We start from the raw sequence: 16,576 nt of genomic DNA on the forward strand, positions 1-16,576 counted from the left end.
GTTTGATAGATATTTTACAGACACTCCATCCAAGTTTAACCTTTACTTTAAAGATGAGTGTTAACAATCTATCGTTTCTAGATGTAGTGGTTACAATTTCAAACAATAACATTAAAACAGATGTATATTACAAACCGACCTATTCCAAACAATACCTCAATTACAATTCCTGTCACCCCTGTCATACTAAACACAGTGTCCTTTACTCATTAGCATGTAGAATCTCTGCGATAGTATCTAATTAAGATCGTGGAAAATATAGACTCGATGAACATAAGGAATCACTATTAGAAAGAAACTACCCTAGAAAAACAGTAGAAGACGCAATAATCAAGACTAAATCACAAAATCGTTGTGATCTTTTAAAACCTAAAGATGAACCTAATGAGAGTGTTCTCCCTTTTGTAACAACCTTTAATCCCCAAAACCCGGAAATATTTGAAAGTGTTCGGAAGACACTGTATTTTGTAAATAACTGTAAAGAACTAAAACCAAAAAATGTTACAAAATAAACTTATTAAAAGTAAAAGACAGAACCAAATTCTGAACCTGATTTTTACTAGGGCTTCTTTCTCAAATGGAAAACAAGAATGGAAAACAGTAAAAAAGTGTAACAGACCTAATTGTGGAACTTGCCCTGATGTTTTACAATGTTTAACATTCAAAGAAATACTTCCTATATCCGTGAAAATATGAATTGTGCTTCGAAAAACTTGATTTATGTCATACCATGTGCTGGATGCAAAGCCGAATACATTGGACAGACAGGGGACACCCTGAGAGCGAGAGTGAGAGTCCACCAACAACAAATAAGGGACCCGTCTTGCCGGTGTATACCACTCGGTCAACACATAGATCGATGTGCCGGGAATAAAACACCGGTATACAATCAAGCGTCTACCTAAAAAACACAAACGAAAACAACAACAACACTTGGGCATAAGCCATTGCATCTGAAAGTATTGCTTGGGCCTTGAGTGTTGTAAACGTTTCAAATAACGTTTGAACAAGAGTTGGGTAATGTTGCGACAATTGTGAAACGTAGACATAAGAAAAATGAAGTTGCTTGAACATTGTTTGACAAAAGAGAATAGTTGACTATTGGAAAGGTGTAGTCAACCCTTTGTTCTTCGGGAACAATGTCCAAACAAAACGATTTCAAAATGATATATCCTTCTCCTCTCTGTCTTTCCTTATGTCCGTTTCTTGTCTAAGAAATCCTCATCTGGTCTGTGTAACTGCTCTATTGTTCAGCTAGTCAAAAATAGTTCTTCTTTATCAAACTAAATAGGTGTTTGACAGGTAATCGAGAAAAAAATGTTTCATATACGTGAACACATTTAATTCACACGTTAACAACATAATGTAGAAAGCTACCATGTACAGTTATCTCAGTTTGTTTCTGTTCCATTCACAAGTGTTGCGCTTTTAATGTCTTCATATACTTGTGGTGTTCTCACTTGAAGATGTTCATAGGCTGTACAGCCTAAAAAGATAAAGTCAGTAAATAATGCAATGCAATATATAAATGTCTATTCTTGACATTCGTCATCTGATCATCGGAAAAAAATATCAAGCCCTCCTTCACACTTCTAAATATTCAAATCACCATGCCTGGCATTTTAAAATCTTAGGATCATTTTTGCTTTTACATGTTTTCAACACTTGTACAAAAAATGATGCACATAAAAGCTCGTATCTTAAAATAAGAAATCCGTCAACGTACCCTGTGTGGATGAATCGAATTCCTTCAGTTCTGTGTCCATCTGTTTGTCAGCCGCCGTTTCGTGAACACCAGAATAAACATCTACTTTAAGGATTGTAATAAAATATTATGTTAGTAACATGTATCAATTTCACTTCATCGTTTTGTTATATTACATTATTTGTATACATGTAGAAAATATATATTTACATTGTATTATTTGACATGAATTTGAATATGCATAAATAATTCTTCTTTACGCCAGTTCTGTTTTCTTACTGATTTCTTGCAAAGGCAATATCTTTTTCTATAGAATCATAACAACTATGATTATTACGAACTGGAATACGTGCCTGTCTCAGTAGACAAGGGGTCATCCACTGCTCGTCCATGTATACTCTGTAAAACACATTGGCATGTTTAGACACTTTCGAAGGATTTATACGTGACATTTTCTTAATAAACAAAAACTGCTCTACCTTCTAAGTATATGTAAGATGAATTAATAAAAGAACAAGTAATTAAACTATGCTACCAATTAATAGTTTTTCAAATGACCATGTTACTGGTGGTAGAACAAGCAATGGGGATACTCGTTTATGTGTCTGTAGAGGCTCCAAGCAACATAACGTGTTCCCTTACCCCATGTCGTTGTAGGCTTGTCATTATTTTACCATCGTCAACAGCATACCCTTCAGGCAAAACTAAAACAACACGGTTCACATGATGCATCGTCAAAGTTATTACGAAGTATTGTTAACTGGTGAAATATTGTTTTAAAGTGTATCCCACTTCCTTGTGGAAACCTACAGTTTTGTTACAAGGGAATATACGTGTAGACGACCCTGTATGGAACGTCTTTTGACGTCATCCTTTTGGTCTTTTTGTGTATTTTCCAGGTAATAGAATATACTACACAGTCGAGCATCCTACTTTAAAGTGTTAGACAAACAAAGGTGCTTGTGGACAACTTGTGCTTGAGGCGCATATACATAAATGACAAAATACAATATTCTGAATTAGTTAAATAAATATACTTGGAGATCTGCAGTGTATTTCTGCCTGATATAACTAAGTATCACAACACATGTACAGTAAACTACGTTTATAACGGGCACACTTATATCGAACTGACGGATATAACGAACTGTTGTGTTTCTTGTCCCGTCCATGTATATGTATATATGCTGCCGCTTATCCTTACTAATGGATATAACGAACCAATTTTAGTGGTCCCCATGAGTTCGTAATAACCGTAGTTGACTGTATTGAAACTGATACCTTTAAAAAGTCTTCGTCTGTATGCAATGAAGACTGTAACTAGAATCAATATCACAATGATAGTTCCCTCTCCAACAGCTACAGGGAGGGTGTTACACGATTGGGCCTCCGGTGTCGACACTGAAACAATCGATGTACGACCATAGGATCTTGGACCAAATTCTCACTGGAGAAGATGGAGTCCCAACCCTCTGGATACAATAAGGACATACTAATTTGACAGTTGCAGAGAACTCAAAATTCAAACACAAAGTATACTTCATAGTTGTGAATCCTGAGGGTAATTCTGTGTTCAGTGTCAGTTACATAAAGACAACATATAGTCATGACCTCAGAAACCAAGGTGCATCGGGCACACCTCTGTTTGGCATTTTGCATAAATAGCATTCTCGTTCTCTCATCTTTATTATGAAATCAATATAACAGAGACTTCAATTAGTGGCTGCGGCTGTCAAAACATTTTGGTCTTTATGAGAAAGTGTATCCCAAATATAACATTTGCTACATCTGACCACTTTCTAGGTGACATCTCTGTGTTCATAGCTTTCTGCTATGTAAGAGGGGTACACAAAGTACGTGATCTGGACTACCAGTTGTCGGACTTTCATTTTTTTGTTGAAGCCTCAATGGCCGAGTGGGTTAGATCGCTGACTTTGTGTGCTGGCGAAGGGGTGCCTCACTCTAGCAGTGTGGGTTCGAATCCCGGATGGGACTCAACCCAAAAAAGCACCAGAATCTGTACTTTAGTAAGAAAGTGTTATCCCAAATACAACATTTGTTACGTTTGACCACTTTCTAAATGGCATGTCTGTGCTCATGTAATCATATAATCTCTATTGCACATGTTTGGTTGTTCGGATATTATATTTTTAGCGCCCTGGGTGTTTTGAGTTGATCACGTCTAATGAAACTCTTATTCAATGCTCCCTGCCAATCAGTTACGACGAGAACGAGATCAGGAAGTATAAACGAAATGATAAACAGAAGATCGATTTACCAAGATTTGACCAAGGGTGTTATGCAAATAAAATTGTTTATATGTTAGACCGAATAGAAATTGGTAGGTATCCGTCTTACATGTACCTCCCACACCCAACCACCTACTGACAGCCTACAAAACTGTTAATCAAACTCACCATCTTTTGTTATGCCGAAGAAAAGCGAAATGATACCCTGACGGTTCTGAACGACAACACGATAAATTCCGTAATCCTCGTTACGTTTTATATGTACTTTCAAAACAGACTGAAGACCGTTAGTGAGGACACCATTGTCTGTTCCAATAACAACTGGTACTGGGGTCATCCCTTGATAATGGTACCAGGTGAAGTTAGGTAATGGGTTGGCTATGACATCTGCTGTCAGTGAAGCAGTTGTCTTGATTTTCCCTGTTACTATGGTGTCCGTTTGCTTGCTAGAGTCAGGACGTGGGGAACCTGAAGTAAATTATGATAGGAGATAAAATGACGATCAACTGGTCGTTTCTTTTTCTTGGATAATCCATGTATGTAAAGTACATTATGCATCATCTAAGCTCTGCTCTCACTAAATGTTTCACTAAAATAGTAACTTACAGAATTGTGCTTTTTGGGTAGAGAGAAAATGATGTTGCTTCTCGGCATTTAAATAGAAGAATTGTTTCTCCCACTGGATACTCTATTTTCTGTGATCTATCCATAATTTAATTATATATATTATTTATATTGTCGACAACCAGAAAGGATTAAGCACCAGATGTGATGCAGATGTGTGAATATCGTCATGATTGCACAGGTCACTACTCACAAGTAACCGTAATGCAACTTGAATATTGCTGAGTGCATCAGTCACTAAATATTACGACCATATCATGTGACTAAAAATACATCATTCAAACAATAACTCCACGACACAAGAAATGCTACTTACACGCAATATTGGGCTGTTTCACAGTTGATATCAGAGTTTTCATTTGAATGTTCTTAACTGTGCATCGATACATAATTTGCAAACACTGTGTCTTGTCTATTGTAAAAGTGAGGGTATTTGCAACTCCAAAAGTTGGTTGTGCCTCACTGCCAATGTCCTCTACTGTCATCTCAGCAATGGGATTACTCTCAACGGTGCAGGTTACAGTAACTGAGGTATTCTCCTGTGCTTCTACCTTGTCAAACTTCAGCTGCGGTCTCTCCAAGTCTGCAATTATGCATAACTGTAACTGGAAAAATGTGTATTTGGTAAACATAAGACATGAAAATACCTCGTGAATTTTTCGAGACCGTTCTATAACAATTCATAAAGTCAGACTTACATACCCTTTGTATCATTAGTTCATATGTTATAGCATATTTGGCGATATAGGCTAGATTAAGCCCCACTGATGAAGATCCCGAGAAGGCCACCGATTAAATCATGTATGACATAATTACATTATGCAAAATAGTTAAAACTGTCATGGACTACATATTATACACAGGATAGTTCTAAAAACGTACGCACATGCAATGCTAGCCATGTAAGTTGTATCACTGTTCGAGCTGGGAAGAGAGTTGCCTGCCCTACAGATGTAGTTCCTGTCATTGTCAGAACTCCGGATTGAGGTCAAATTCAGCTGCACAGATGAGGACACTGAAGAGGAGATCATCTGCCCTCCCGGACTGATCCACTGGACTGTACCTGAAGGGTTACCTCTGTCTGATGTCTGGCATGTACATCTGACTGTCTGATCTCGGACTATCCAAGGGGGACAGTCATGTGTAGGTTGTGCTGGATGCCCTGAGGAAAAAAAACACTTCATTGACCATATATGGCTACGTCGGCCTAATGTCAATCACTGCGAGGGTCCCAAAACAAGTAGCAGTTTGTTTCTGGCTGTTTATGTGTGTTCGTCCTCATGGTATTTATCTGAAAATCGTAATACACGTCTACTACATACAGTGAAAATCGCTTGTGAAAGTTGTTCCTGGTGATACATATTTCGTCTCCTTCTCACATCTCTCTGTACTGCACATTATGCGCATATAATACGTACACTGAACATCCATGGTGAGTGTCTGACTATCAGTTGTAGCTCCAGTAGCTATATTCCGGGCTGTACGTCTGTAGTCTTCCTTCTCAACACTATCTGCGGGGACACGGGTGGCCCAGTCGTCTAAGGCGCCGCGATTCGCTGTGCAGAGTTGCGACCCTTGGGCACGCCAGAAACCTAAGATTGTGGGTTCGAATTGCGGTGCGCATTGATTATGTTTCTAGGTTTGTCAGCACCCTACCCGTGCTCGTGGGTTTCAACAAACTGGTGAACGTCTTAGACCTGCATCACTTCGGGCTTTCCTCCCATATTAAGCTGACACGCAGTGATATAACTTGAATACTGTTAAACCAAACTCACTCACTCAATCAATCAACGCTTTCTGTACTACACATCATAAAATCTAATACTAACACTGTGCATCCACTATATACGAGTGTCGAACTATCAGCTGAATCTCCAGAAGCTGTGTTCCTGGCTTTACATAGGGTGTCTCCCTCCTCACCTCTCTCTCTGTACCGTACATAATACACGTCTAGTACTTACACTGTACATCCACTGTGAGTGTCTGACTATCATCTGTAGTCTCCCTCCTCACCCCTCTCTCTGTACCGTACATAATGCACGTCTAGTACTTACACTGTACATCTACTGTGAGTGTCTGACTATCATCTGTAGTCTCCCTCCTCACCTCTCTCTGTACCGTACATAATACACGTCTAGTACTTACACTGTACATCCACTGTGAGTGTCTGACTATCACCTCCAGAATATGTTCCCGCCTGTACATCTGTAGTCTCCCTCCTCACACCTCTCTCTGTACCGTACATAATGCACGTCTAGTACTTACACTGTACATCCACTGTGAGTGTCTGACTATCAGCTGAATCTTCAGAAGCTGTGTTCCTGGCTGTACATCTGTAGTCTCCAATCTGATCGCTCTCTGTATCGGGGGCACGGGTCGTCTAAGGCGCCGCGATTCACAGTGCAGAGTTGCGTCCCTTGGGCACGCCAGAAAGCTGTGATTGTGGGTTTGAATCCCGGTTCGCCCCGATTATGTTTCTAGGTTTGTCATCACCATATCAATGCTCTTGGGTTTCACCGAAGTGGTAAACGTCTGAGACCTGCATCACTCCGGGTTTTACTCCCACATTAAACTGACACGTCGTGATATAATAACTTGAATAATGTTAAGAGGGGCGTTAAACCCTACTCACTCACTCACTCTCTCTGTGCCGTACATAATACACATCTAATACGTACACTGTACATTCACTGTGAGTGTTTGACTATCAGCTGCAGCTCCAGTAGCTGTGTTCCTGGCTTCACATCTGTAGTCTCCCCCCTGACCTCTCTTGAAGCTGCCTACAGGAAGCACTCTGTTGTCAGACACCTGCTGTGTTCCCTTCATCCAGATGTAGCTACAGGCAGGCTTACAGTCAGCAGAACATCTGGCAGTCAGAGACACAGTCACATCCTCTGTCAGAGTCAGAGGGGAGGGTTTGTCTAGAGTCACGTTGTTGAATGGTCCGTCTGAAACATTACAGAACATTTGTCAAAATCAAAACAATAAAGCCTTTGATAGTAAGAGAAACAGTGGAGGTATGATCTAGGAGATAAATATTCTGTGTTTCCAATGTTGATATAACCACGCTACATTGAATTTGGAACCGAACGCGCACCATGACTAAATAAAGCGCGAAAGAGTGAAACGACATGGGTTTAGTCCAGTGTCTTGAGTGGGTTGTCGATCTAAATTACGGAATCACTAACAACAGCCTTTAAACGAAATATGGCGCTTTATATGCGCCAGCAGTTTGATGGCACTGAAATACTTCAATAGCACCATTCTGACGTCATATCGCTCATTGTGACGCAAACGATATGCTCCAGCAGTTTCAATCAGAGGGAGTTTATTGTGATTTGACAACCTCTGATTGACCAATCAGAATAGAGTTATTTCCACATTTTATGGTAGAATATAGTATCATACCCCTCCATATTCATCCTGACAAAACAACAGTAAAAAAGTACCATTTTCATATATTAAAGAGACAATATTATACTTGGTGAATTCACTATGGACATTAACATACTGTGTTGTCACTGACAGTTAGAGTACCTGTAGATTTAACTGCACTAAAATAAATTTGACGCTTGGACTTGGTCCTAAGTGATATTGAGTGAAATTACTTTGAGTCTGTGATTTGAATCCAGATATAGGAAAAAAAACGACAATAGTCTTCACAGGACGGCACGTTTAATCCTAAAGCATTTGCTGTTTACTTTATTCGACACTGAACGTGTGATAGTAATAAGACATCACGAAACAGATGCCCTAGAGATAATTAAGAATCTTTGCAAGGTTTGGTTCTACATCTTCACTTTTATGACGTCACATCGCTCAGCAAAAAATGTGACTTTGTAACCTACAGTTGTACACATTACACATTAATGATTCGAGTATTTTCTAGATTCATTGTAGAATTTCAAATAGATTTTATTTTAATTTAGATAACCTTTGTTAAGCGTAATAATTCATTTGGAAATTTACAAGTGTTGTGACAGCCTAGGTTACACCGAAAGACAGCTGACGTGATATTAATACCAAATAAATTACTGAAATGTCCATTGCTGGCAAAATCGAAAAAGTGGTAACTGGCTTTTAACTATGTTTATTGGTGTTAATATAATTGACTAAATTAGTAATAACGTTTTGCTGTTTACTACAGGTGGTAATGTAATTACCAGGAATGGTATCAGATGTATCAGGTTAATAACTGTCACTTACAGTAAACAGGCAGTATGATGTTGTTGCTGGTTTGAGAAAGTACACATTCCCATCTTCTTTCATCTCTCTGACTGACGCTGGTTATGTCCATGTTGTACACGCCACTCTGTCCACAGGGACAGGTGTAACCTGGAGGGGCTGAGAACTGTTGACATGGGTTGAGTGAGACTGTACAAACGTCTCCATAATCTCTCTTGAAGGTTAGGAGTTGTCCTGTAGATGACCCCGTTACAGTGCAGGTAAACCGGAAGCTCTGACCCAACACGGCGTACGATGATGATCCAGCCAGTAAAACATCTCAAATAAAACATATCTTAAATTTCATAGCATATGAACTATCTTAGCTGTAAATAAATCGAAAAAAACCTTTCTCATAAATCAAAAGGATATGCGCTAAAAGCAGTGTCACTTCCAACTACATGTACATGTATGTCATAAGCATATGACTTGACGCTAAATTTGTCGTAAATAAATCTTAGCTCAGTCAATTATCGAGACTTTAAGATATTATTCATCTTTTAATGATTATTGTACAAATTCTGACTACAAAACTTGGTGGTTTCCATTTGCACTCTAAGAGACGAAACAACAGGCCCAGGGATACACGAAAGTGGTCTTAGCTCAAATTTTGCTAAGCACGAATTTTGTCTTAAGTTTTTAAGATTTTGCTTAGCTAAGATTCGGTCTAAGACTGGGTCTTGAAACGGTCTCAGCAAAATCTTAGCTAAGTCTAAGTCTAAGACTGTCGTCAGAGGGACACGCGCGCGTAATATCGCACTACTGTAATCATTGGATACCGAGGTTATTTTTCTGACGCACATTTTCCTAGAAAAGTGAAGGTTGTGCGAGAATTGCGCTCAAGCAGCACTGGATCTACCTCCGGCTATAAAATTACTCAGCGATGCAAAATATTAAATATCCTATCTGATGGTGTAAATTTAACTGTAAATGTGAAACCGGTTTGAAAAAAAGACGCTGCTAAGTTTTGTCCGAGAACTTATTCTGCGTCGAAAAACAGGAAATGTCTCCGCTTTTTAGCGTACATCGATAAAAGTACTGTGCGACATTTTTATTCATTTAGCAGCTTTACCGAAACTGTGAGCGAACAACATACTGCCTAATATTTGAACAACATCGATATATATCAAATGGAGTTATATGAGTATGTATAACGACATAAATTCAATGTAAAAAATAGCCTGCCGTAAATGACGAAAACTGATTTACACATGTCCAAAGGAAAGGGGGCATAACTCCGCTATGCTTAGCACTAGTTTATTGTAACTCAGGTCACTTGGTGAGAATTAGCTGTGGGTAAGGACAGTGTATTTTCGTGGTGTTTTGTTCACGAGGAACCAAACTATTCCAACACAAATATCGATATTGAAATTGTATACGTTTAGGCATAAAAAAACCCCAGCAGAAATGATGAAATTGTACTTCATAAAAAATGAGTGATAGCGAAATAGATGGACCTATGTAAACCATAAATAAGTCCTTAGATTCCAACATTCTCCTGATTGTGCAAGTGTAATTTGACTAATGTTGCACCTATATAATTGGATCACTAGCAGTATCATCAAATGTAATGAATTACTAAGAAAATGACACAATTCTATTTGACGTCATGGCTGCTTGTATGTCTTTGATAACGTCGGAGAAAGACGACACTGGTGTTTTGATTGATATATATCTCCCCTAATTTTCGTTCATGGTATGGATAAAGTCCATGTGTAAAACGGAATTTGACGCTTTTTCGACACAACATAAAAAGACTGCGTTTACCATGTAAATGGTGTCTTGAATAGATAAACAATTCGATAATGTACAGTGCATCTTAATTGGACAAGACCCGCACCTGTTTGGCATCAATTTTACGTAATCAAGTACTCCAAAGATTATTTCAAACCAAACAAACTTATTATTCAGTATTGGACATGTATTTGTTCATTATTATGTAATTATTTCTCATCATCTTGTCTCAAAATTATACCATAAAAGATGCGAAGAAAGCTCTCTTGGTATAGAATTATCAGGATAATCGTATAAGGATAATCGTCCACCAACGGGGTACATGGCACGGGTTATATTTTAAAACCTTTTACAATTCTTGGAGAAATATACTAAACAGTTTGATATACTGTGGTCACAATATTTGATAAAGGATGAACCCACTGATTATATAATGCAAAACTAGAGGAATAAGTCATAAGTCGTTTGTGACTAACGCGCAACTGGCGAATCGTTAGCTATCACTGTTCTGTATATCAAACGGCATAAAAAAAAATTCCAAAACAAAGACAATTCTTCTAGAAATGTGTGCATATATTTTAACGAAAAATAATATCAATTTTCTTTACATTATATCTTCAGTTTAGTTATACGGCTATTCGTGGACACTGTTTATATGAACCTATAATATTGACTATTACACTCCCTAGAAATACATACATGTTGCAGTTGCATTTACATTTCATCTAGTATCACTTGTCCAAAATAAAGAAATATCGTATACGTCACTATAAACTTATCAATTTCATATGTAAACATTGTTCAAACAAACAGGATATTATCAACGGTCCATCCATGTTGTAGCCTATATCTACTTATGATATCATATTGAACATTGATTAATATCCAAAGTGAAATTAAATGTGTGAAAAAATGAACACAAGACATGCACGATCTACATCATAATTGAAACTTTAAATAGCAGGACACAATGATCGTGTGTACTTTCATTCAAGGACCTTCATCTCAAAGAAATTACTTAATATGTACAAAATATGTTGAAGTATGACATCACTACCGGTGACCGACTTTTACAACATTACGCGGGATTTTACAAGGGGACTTTCGTTGATTCAGGGTTCGTATATACATAAATGTGGCATGTAAGTAATCAGACCCATTCTGACAATCTGTGTACTGTTATTTGTTGTTATATTTTTCATTGAAACCAACGGAAATAGCCAGAAATTCCGATAAATGCCGTTGTAGTTGTGCTTGATTTTGCAGTCATGTCAGTCATGGCGTCACACTGGACAGGAACTTCGGCAAGTTCTGTTGAAAATATCAAATCTTTGCAATGTATATATATTCAATTCCCTAATTCTCCCTACGATTTTCTTCCCGTGTATATTCTGAAAATGCTGAGCCAATGTACTCAACGAACAGACGAATGGCTTTGTTTGCTTTTCCAACAAGTGCACTTTTTCAGCGTTCGTTTTCTCATTTATTTTGCTTCATTACATCTAGACAATTTGTATTGGTGACAAAGACCACTTGGCATTTGATTCTGAAATGTATGAGGAATTCAAGGATGTAGGTATCGCAGCTAATTTTGAAATATACGTGATGGTATTTGCGTCTCATTACCAGGGTATGTATAACGTGATTTTGTAAACACTATCCAATATGGGTGTCACAAAACGACTGAGCAACTGAAGGTGAAAAGCCCCAGTGAAGGAATATAAAAACTTGAATAATAGGTGGGAGACTGTGGGAACGCTGAGTGGGGTAGAATCTATGCCAGTTCATCACCGGTTAGACCAACGATGAAACAAATGGTACAACGACGAAATCTCTATCTCTTACAGAGCTCTTCGTCGTTGTACAGATCAAGAGGGTTGAATCGGTCTCGAAATGTCCGATGAATTGCTATTTTGTCCTTTTTAGCAGTTTTTTAGAGTTAAGAAAAAATATGGTCTGAAGTGTGTTTCATGATCCCGGGGCCTAGTCCGAGATCATCAACAGAACATCGCATCTACCGATTTTATACAAAATGTTATGTGACATTGTAGTAGTTTGTTTTCAGTTAAAACACGAGCAGCGTGTTAGCTTGCCACGCAGTGACTGTGACCTTTCTTTTGAAGGACAGTTATTTCCCTTTGTTTCCCTTTGACTACATTTGCAATGTATACAATGTAGTGTCAGATGAGTGGACGCCATATCGATTATTTATAGGTCAATGGTATTGAGCATAAACACATTCAAGTACATTTTTCTCAATACTGTGTGATAATAATATACTTCATTTGCCTACCGAAACAGTAATCAAAAGAGACTTCAAATATCTTTTCAGATTGAAGTGATTGTTTAATAATTCGCGCCTGCTACACTGGCTGGTGTCTTTCCATCGTTTGCGTACAGAGAAAAACTGAATATTGTGGTAGGGTATGGTCTGTTGGTTATGACGACTCTTCTAATCGTTCCCAATATTGCTGTTGTAGAGTTGCATGTAGATATGTAAAGGTGCATCGTACCTGACGATGGATAAAGTTATTTTAACTGCCGAGTGATAGACTCGTGATCTGAAGTTTAATGTTGATACTGTGTTTGTGACCGAACCTTTTACTTCTTGTTTGCGCTACATACTGGATTATTGTTTAAAAATGATTGTAACTGTGTTACATTGTTCTGTTGACATTCGGAAGACACTCATTGCATTGCTTTGGGACAGTGATTAGTCGTCAGGGATGTTATATTATTTAAACTAAGCAGTCGTCAGGCAGTTACACACCACACCAGTCTCTAGATATAGTAGCATCCGGACGACTGCGTAGATTAAATAATATCTCATCCATGATTGAAAAAATATACGATGTTTGTGCAACCACTGACCCTGAAGTTATTTTCAATTTTGCAGCAAATCTGACTTTTCTGCAGGCACAACAGTAATGCACCAGCTTTATTTTTTTATCGTTATTTCAATTGCATAAACAAGACAACTCGATGTGAATTGTTATAGCCAAATAACGTGTGTGTTTGAGATATGTCTGTCAGAGAACGATCTAAGGAAAATAACACTGATCATTTCATTTTCTTTCTTGTCGCCGGCGTCTTTGCCAATCGCCATATTAATTTTCAAACGTACTAGACCTGTTGATAGGTCACAACAGTTTTACAATAATATTCATCATATCTATATATATATATACTGAGTCAAATTAAAAACTTCACATTTTAAAAATTAATCCCATATATGATATTCAACGGACAAATGTATCAGAGAAGGGAAGTTTTAATCATTAATGTCCAAAGAAGGATTTTAATTAACGGTGGTAACCATAATTTGTTCCAAGCACCTACGGTATTCGGTAATAACATCAACAGTTTAAATTATAAGTCCCAAGCACGAGAATCTGATGGCACACAATTTCAGTAGCGTGTATGGCCACCATGTGCGTTGACAACTGCCACACAACGCCTCCGCATGGACCTTGTGATGCTTGTGAACACATGATTGTCAAGACGACGCCATTGTTGCTGCAAAATGGTTCAAAGATCTTGCAAATTCTGTGGTTGGTTCTGGAGAGTGCGCAGACTTCTGCCAAGAGCATCCCAGACGTGTTCGATGGGACTGAGGTCGGGAGACCTTGACGGCCAATCCATGACGTTGACTCCCGCTTTCTGAAGGAAATTCCTGGTGCCAGTACCTGGTTCCGGTAAGCAGCAGCGTTGAGGTTGCCACGGATGACAGGAAGCCTGGAACGTGCATTGCCACAGAAAGCACCCCACACCATGACACTTCCGCCTCGAAATCTGTCAACTTCCTGTACACAACACTGGGCGTAACGTTCATGACGGCGCCTCCACACCCTCGCCCTACCATCAGCAAATCGAAGATTAAATCGTGATTCATCACTGAAGACGACTCGATTCCAATTCCTCTGAGTCTATCGTAAGTGTCGATGTGCCCACAATTGACGTTGAAGTCTGTGTAATTGAGTCAGAATCGGCCTGCAGTATGGCCGTCGTGCTTGAAGGTGAGCAGTTCTCAGACGGTTTCGAACAGTTTCCGCACTCAGTCTACCCCTAAACAGTTCATTTCTGGTTGATGTAGCCGTCAAAAATCGGTTACGGAGGTGACGTAAGACAATCTGACGATCCTCTGCATGTGACGTCACACGTGGTCGACCTGGCCGAGGTCAATCAGCAGTGGTACCCGTTTGCTGTAGACGCGTCTGTAAATCATAAACAGTCCGTCGACTAAAATCCATCGTCCTTGCGACTTCAGCTACGGACGTTCCCGTCTGCAACATGCTGATGGCACGTTCACGTTGCACATTTAAGACGCGTGGCATGACAAATTGCCGTAAAGACTTTTGTTTTCTTGTGTTTTTCTTTTTTTGTTAATGACTGCTAACAAGTATGGCTGAAAGGACGTGCGGTATTAAGGCCACGTGACCAGTTGCACGTGAAAAACAACTTTTGCCACTATAGTGCTGTGCACGTGATTTTGATCGATTCACCTGCACAAAAACGGATGTTATCTAAAGACAATACGTGGCCATTACTGTTTAAATACACAATAAGGGCCCACAATGATAACTGGTCATAATGTTACAATTTTAGGATTGTGAAGTTTTTAATTTGGTTCAGTATATATGGACCTATATAGTTCAAATTATTCAATTATTTCTGGATTGCCCACACAGTTTAAAAAATGGCACGTTAATTTCGCAGAAATGAGTTTTAGTCCATTAAATCTTTGTATGTGTTATATATTATCTATTTATACTTCAGATAACATTGACATAAATGTATTTATATATTTCTGTGTGAATGTAAGATTGTAAAATGGACATGTACCTGCAGAACTCGTTGGTATTATCAGGAGCAGCAAATACTGATATCCATCCATGCTGAAAGAATACATAAATGTACTTATTTGTTGTGAAGTTAAAGAACTTTGTCATCCGTCAACTTCTAAGTAATGCATATATACTAGTATATTTGCTAAAATCTGCCAATGACATAACTGCCAGAATTCAATTAACGCCCATATTTCATACGACCTTTAACACATTATTCTAGTTCTTGAACTTTATAAGCTACAAAAACCGACATTTAATTCGTTAATGACACTCAGGTATGGTCACTTTCTATTCAGTACCAATACATATTTAGCCTTGTGAATATTTTTTCTGCTTATCGCGCGTTTTACCTGTGTCATATGTCCACTCAAATAACAGTATTTATTGATAGTTGGATTATTAGGACAATAAATGTTATTGAAATATATGCTACTATAAAACAACTGGGGTTGAGTACATTGTGTCTAGTCTTACCTTTACTACTTGCTCACACCTTCATATCCGCCACACTCCACTGGATGGGACATAGATATTACACGGATATATATTGTTGCCGCAATGCTTTCCGACGAACGACGAGAAATACTGATAGATTAAATTTGTATTCATGAAAAAGTAAACACATGAAATGTGTATTTATCTTTTTAGACCAATCCCATTGAAGCTAAACTGGTTCTATTCTGTCCCTTTCAACGTATGAATACACAATATTTTCTACTTCCTTGTTGGAAGAGTCACATGAGCGCAGTAACACCGCACCATCGTCACGAGTGACAAGGCGTATTTGGGTCAACAGTACTCATAAAGCGTAAGTTATTTAATTTTTCAGGGGCTCCTTTTTGCAGCGTAATTTTGTTCGCTCCAGCCTTCAGCCAGCGCGACATTCAAGTATAAACTCTGACACCTGCTTTTACAAATATAGCAACTATACTGCTCTGTTTACTCTCTGCAGGAACCCGCCGAAAATAACTGCAATATTGCTGAAGCACTCACTCACTCACTCCTATCAGAAAATAATGAACCAATGAACCCTCTGATGAACAGCAAAAGTTGCTTATGATCCCATCTGGCACTGGCCTTCTGTGGGGGCAGCAATGTTGCACACTTACTTGACTTAATTGTTCACATAGTAAATGTACGTGCACACAATTTATGTAAACTGTATGTGGTGATGTTACTGTTTCAATGATGAT

The 16,576-nt window shown here is 38.5% G+C and overlaps 1 protein-coding gene across 1 annotated transcript; it reads right to left on the reverse strand.

Annotated features, from left to right (window-relative positions):
• Nucleotides 1–2,038: 2,038 nt before the first annotated feature.
• Nucleotides 2,039–15,915, reverse strand: LOC124115264 (carcinoembryonic antigen-related cell adhesion molecule 5-like). Its single transcript, XM_048385000.1, has 10 exons — nucleotides 15,858–15,915; nucleotides 15,379–15,431; nucleotides 8,785–9,081; nucleotides 7,257–7,526; nucleotides 5,465–5,740; nucleotides 4,895–5,161; nucleotides 4,123–4,422; nucleotides 2,987–3,106; nucleotides 2,348–2,409; nucleotides 2,039–2,104 (listed from the first exon to the last, which is right to left on the reverse strand). The coding sequence occupies exons 2-10, from the start codon at nucleotides 15,428–15,430 to the stop codon at nucleotides 2,039–2,041; spliced, it is 1,710 nt and encodes a 569-aa protein (XP_048240957.1). The 5' UTR covers nucleotide 15,431; nucleotides 15,858–15,915.
• Nucleotides 15,916–16,576: the final 661 nt, after the last annotated feature.

This window comes from Haliotis rufescens, unplaced genomic scaffold (genome assembly GCF_023055435.1).
Source record: "Haliotis rufescens isolate VD_foot unplaced genomic scaffold, xgHalRufe1.0.p SCAF_53, whole genome shotgun sequence".
Lineage (NCBI taxonomy): Eukaryota > Metazoa > Mollusca > Gastropoda > Lepetellida > Haliotidae > Haliotis > Haliotis rufescens.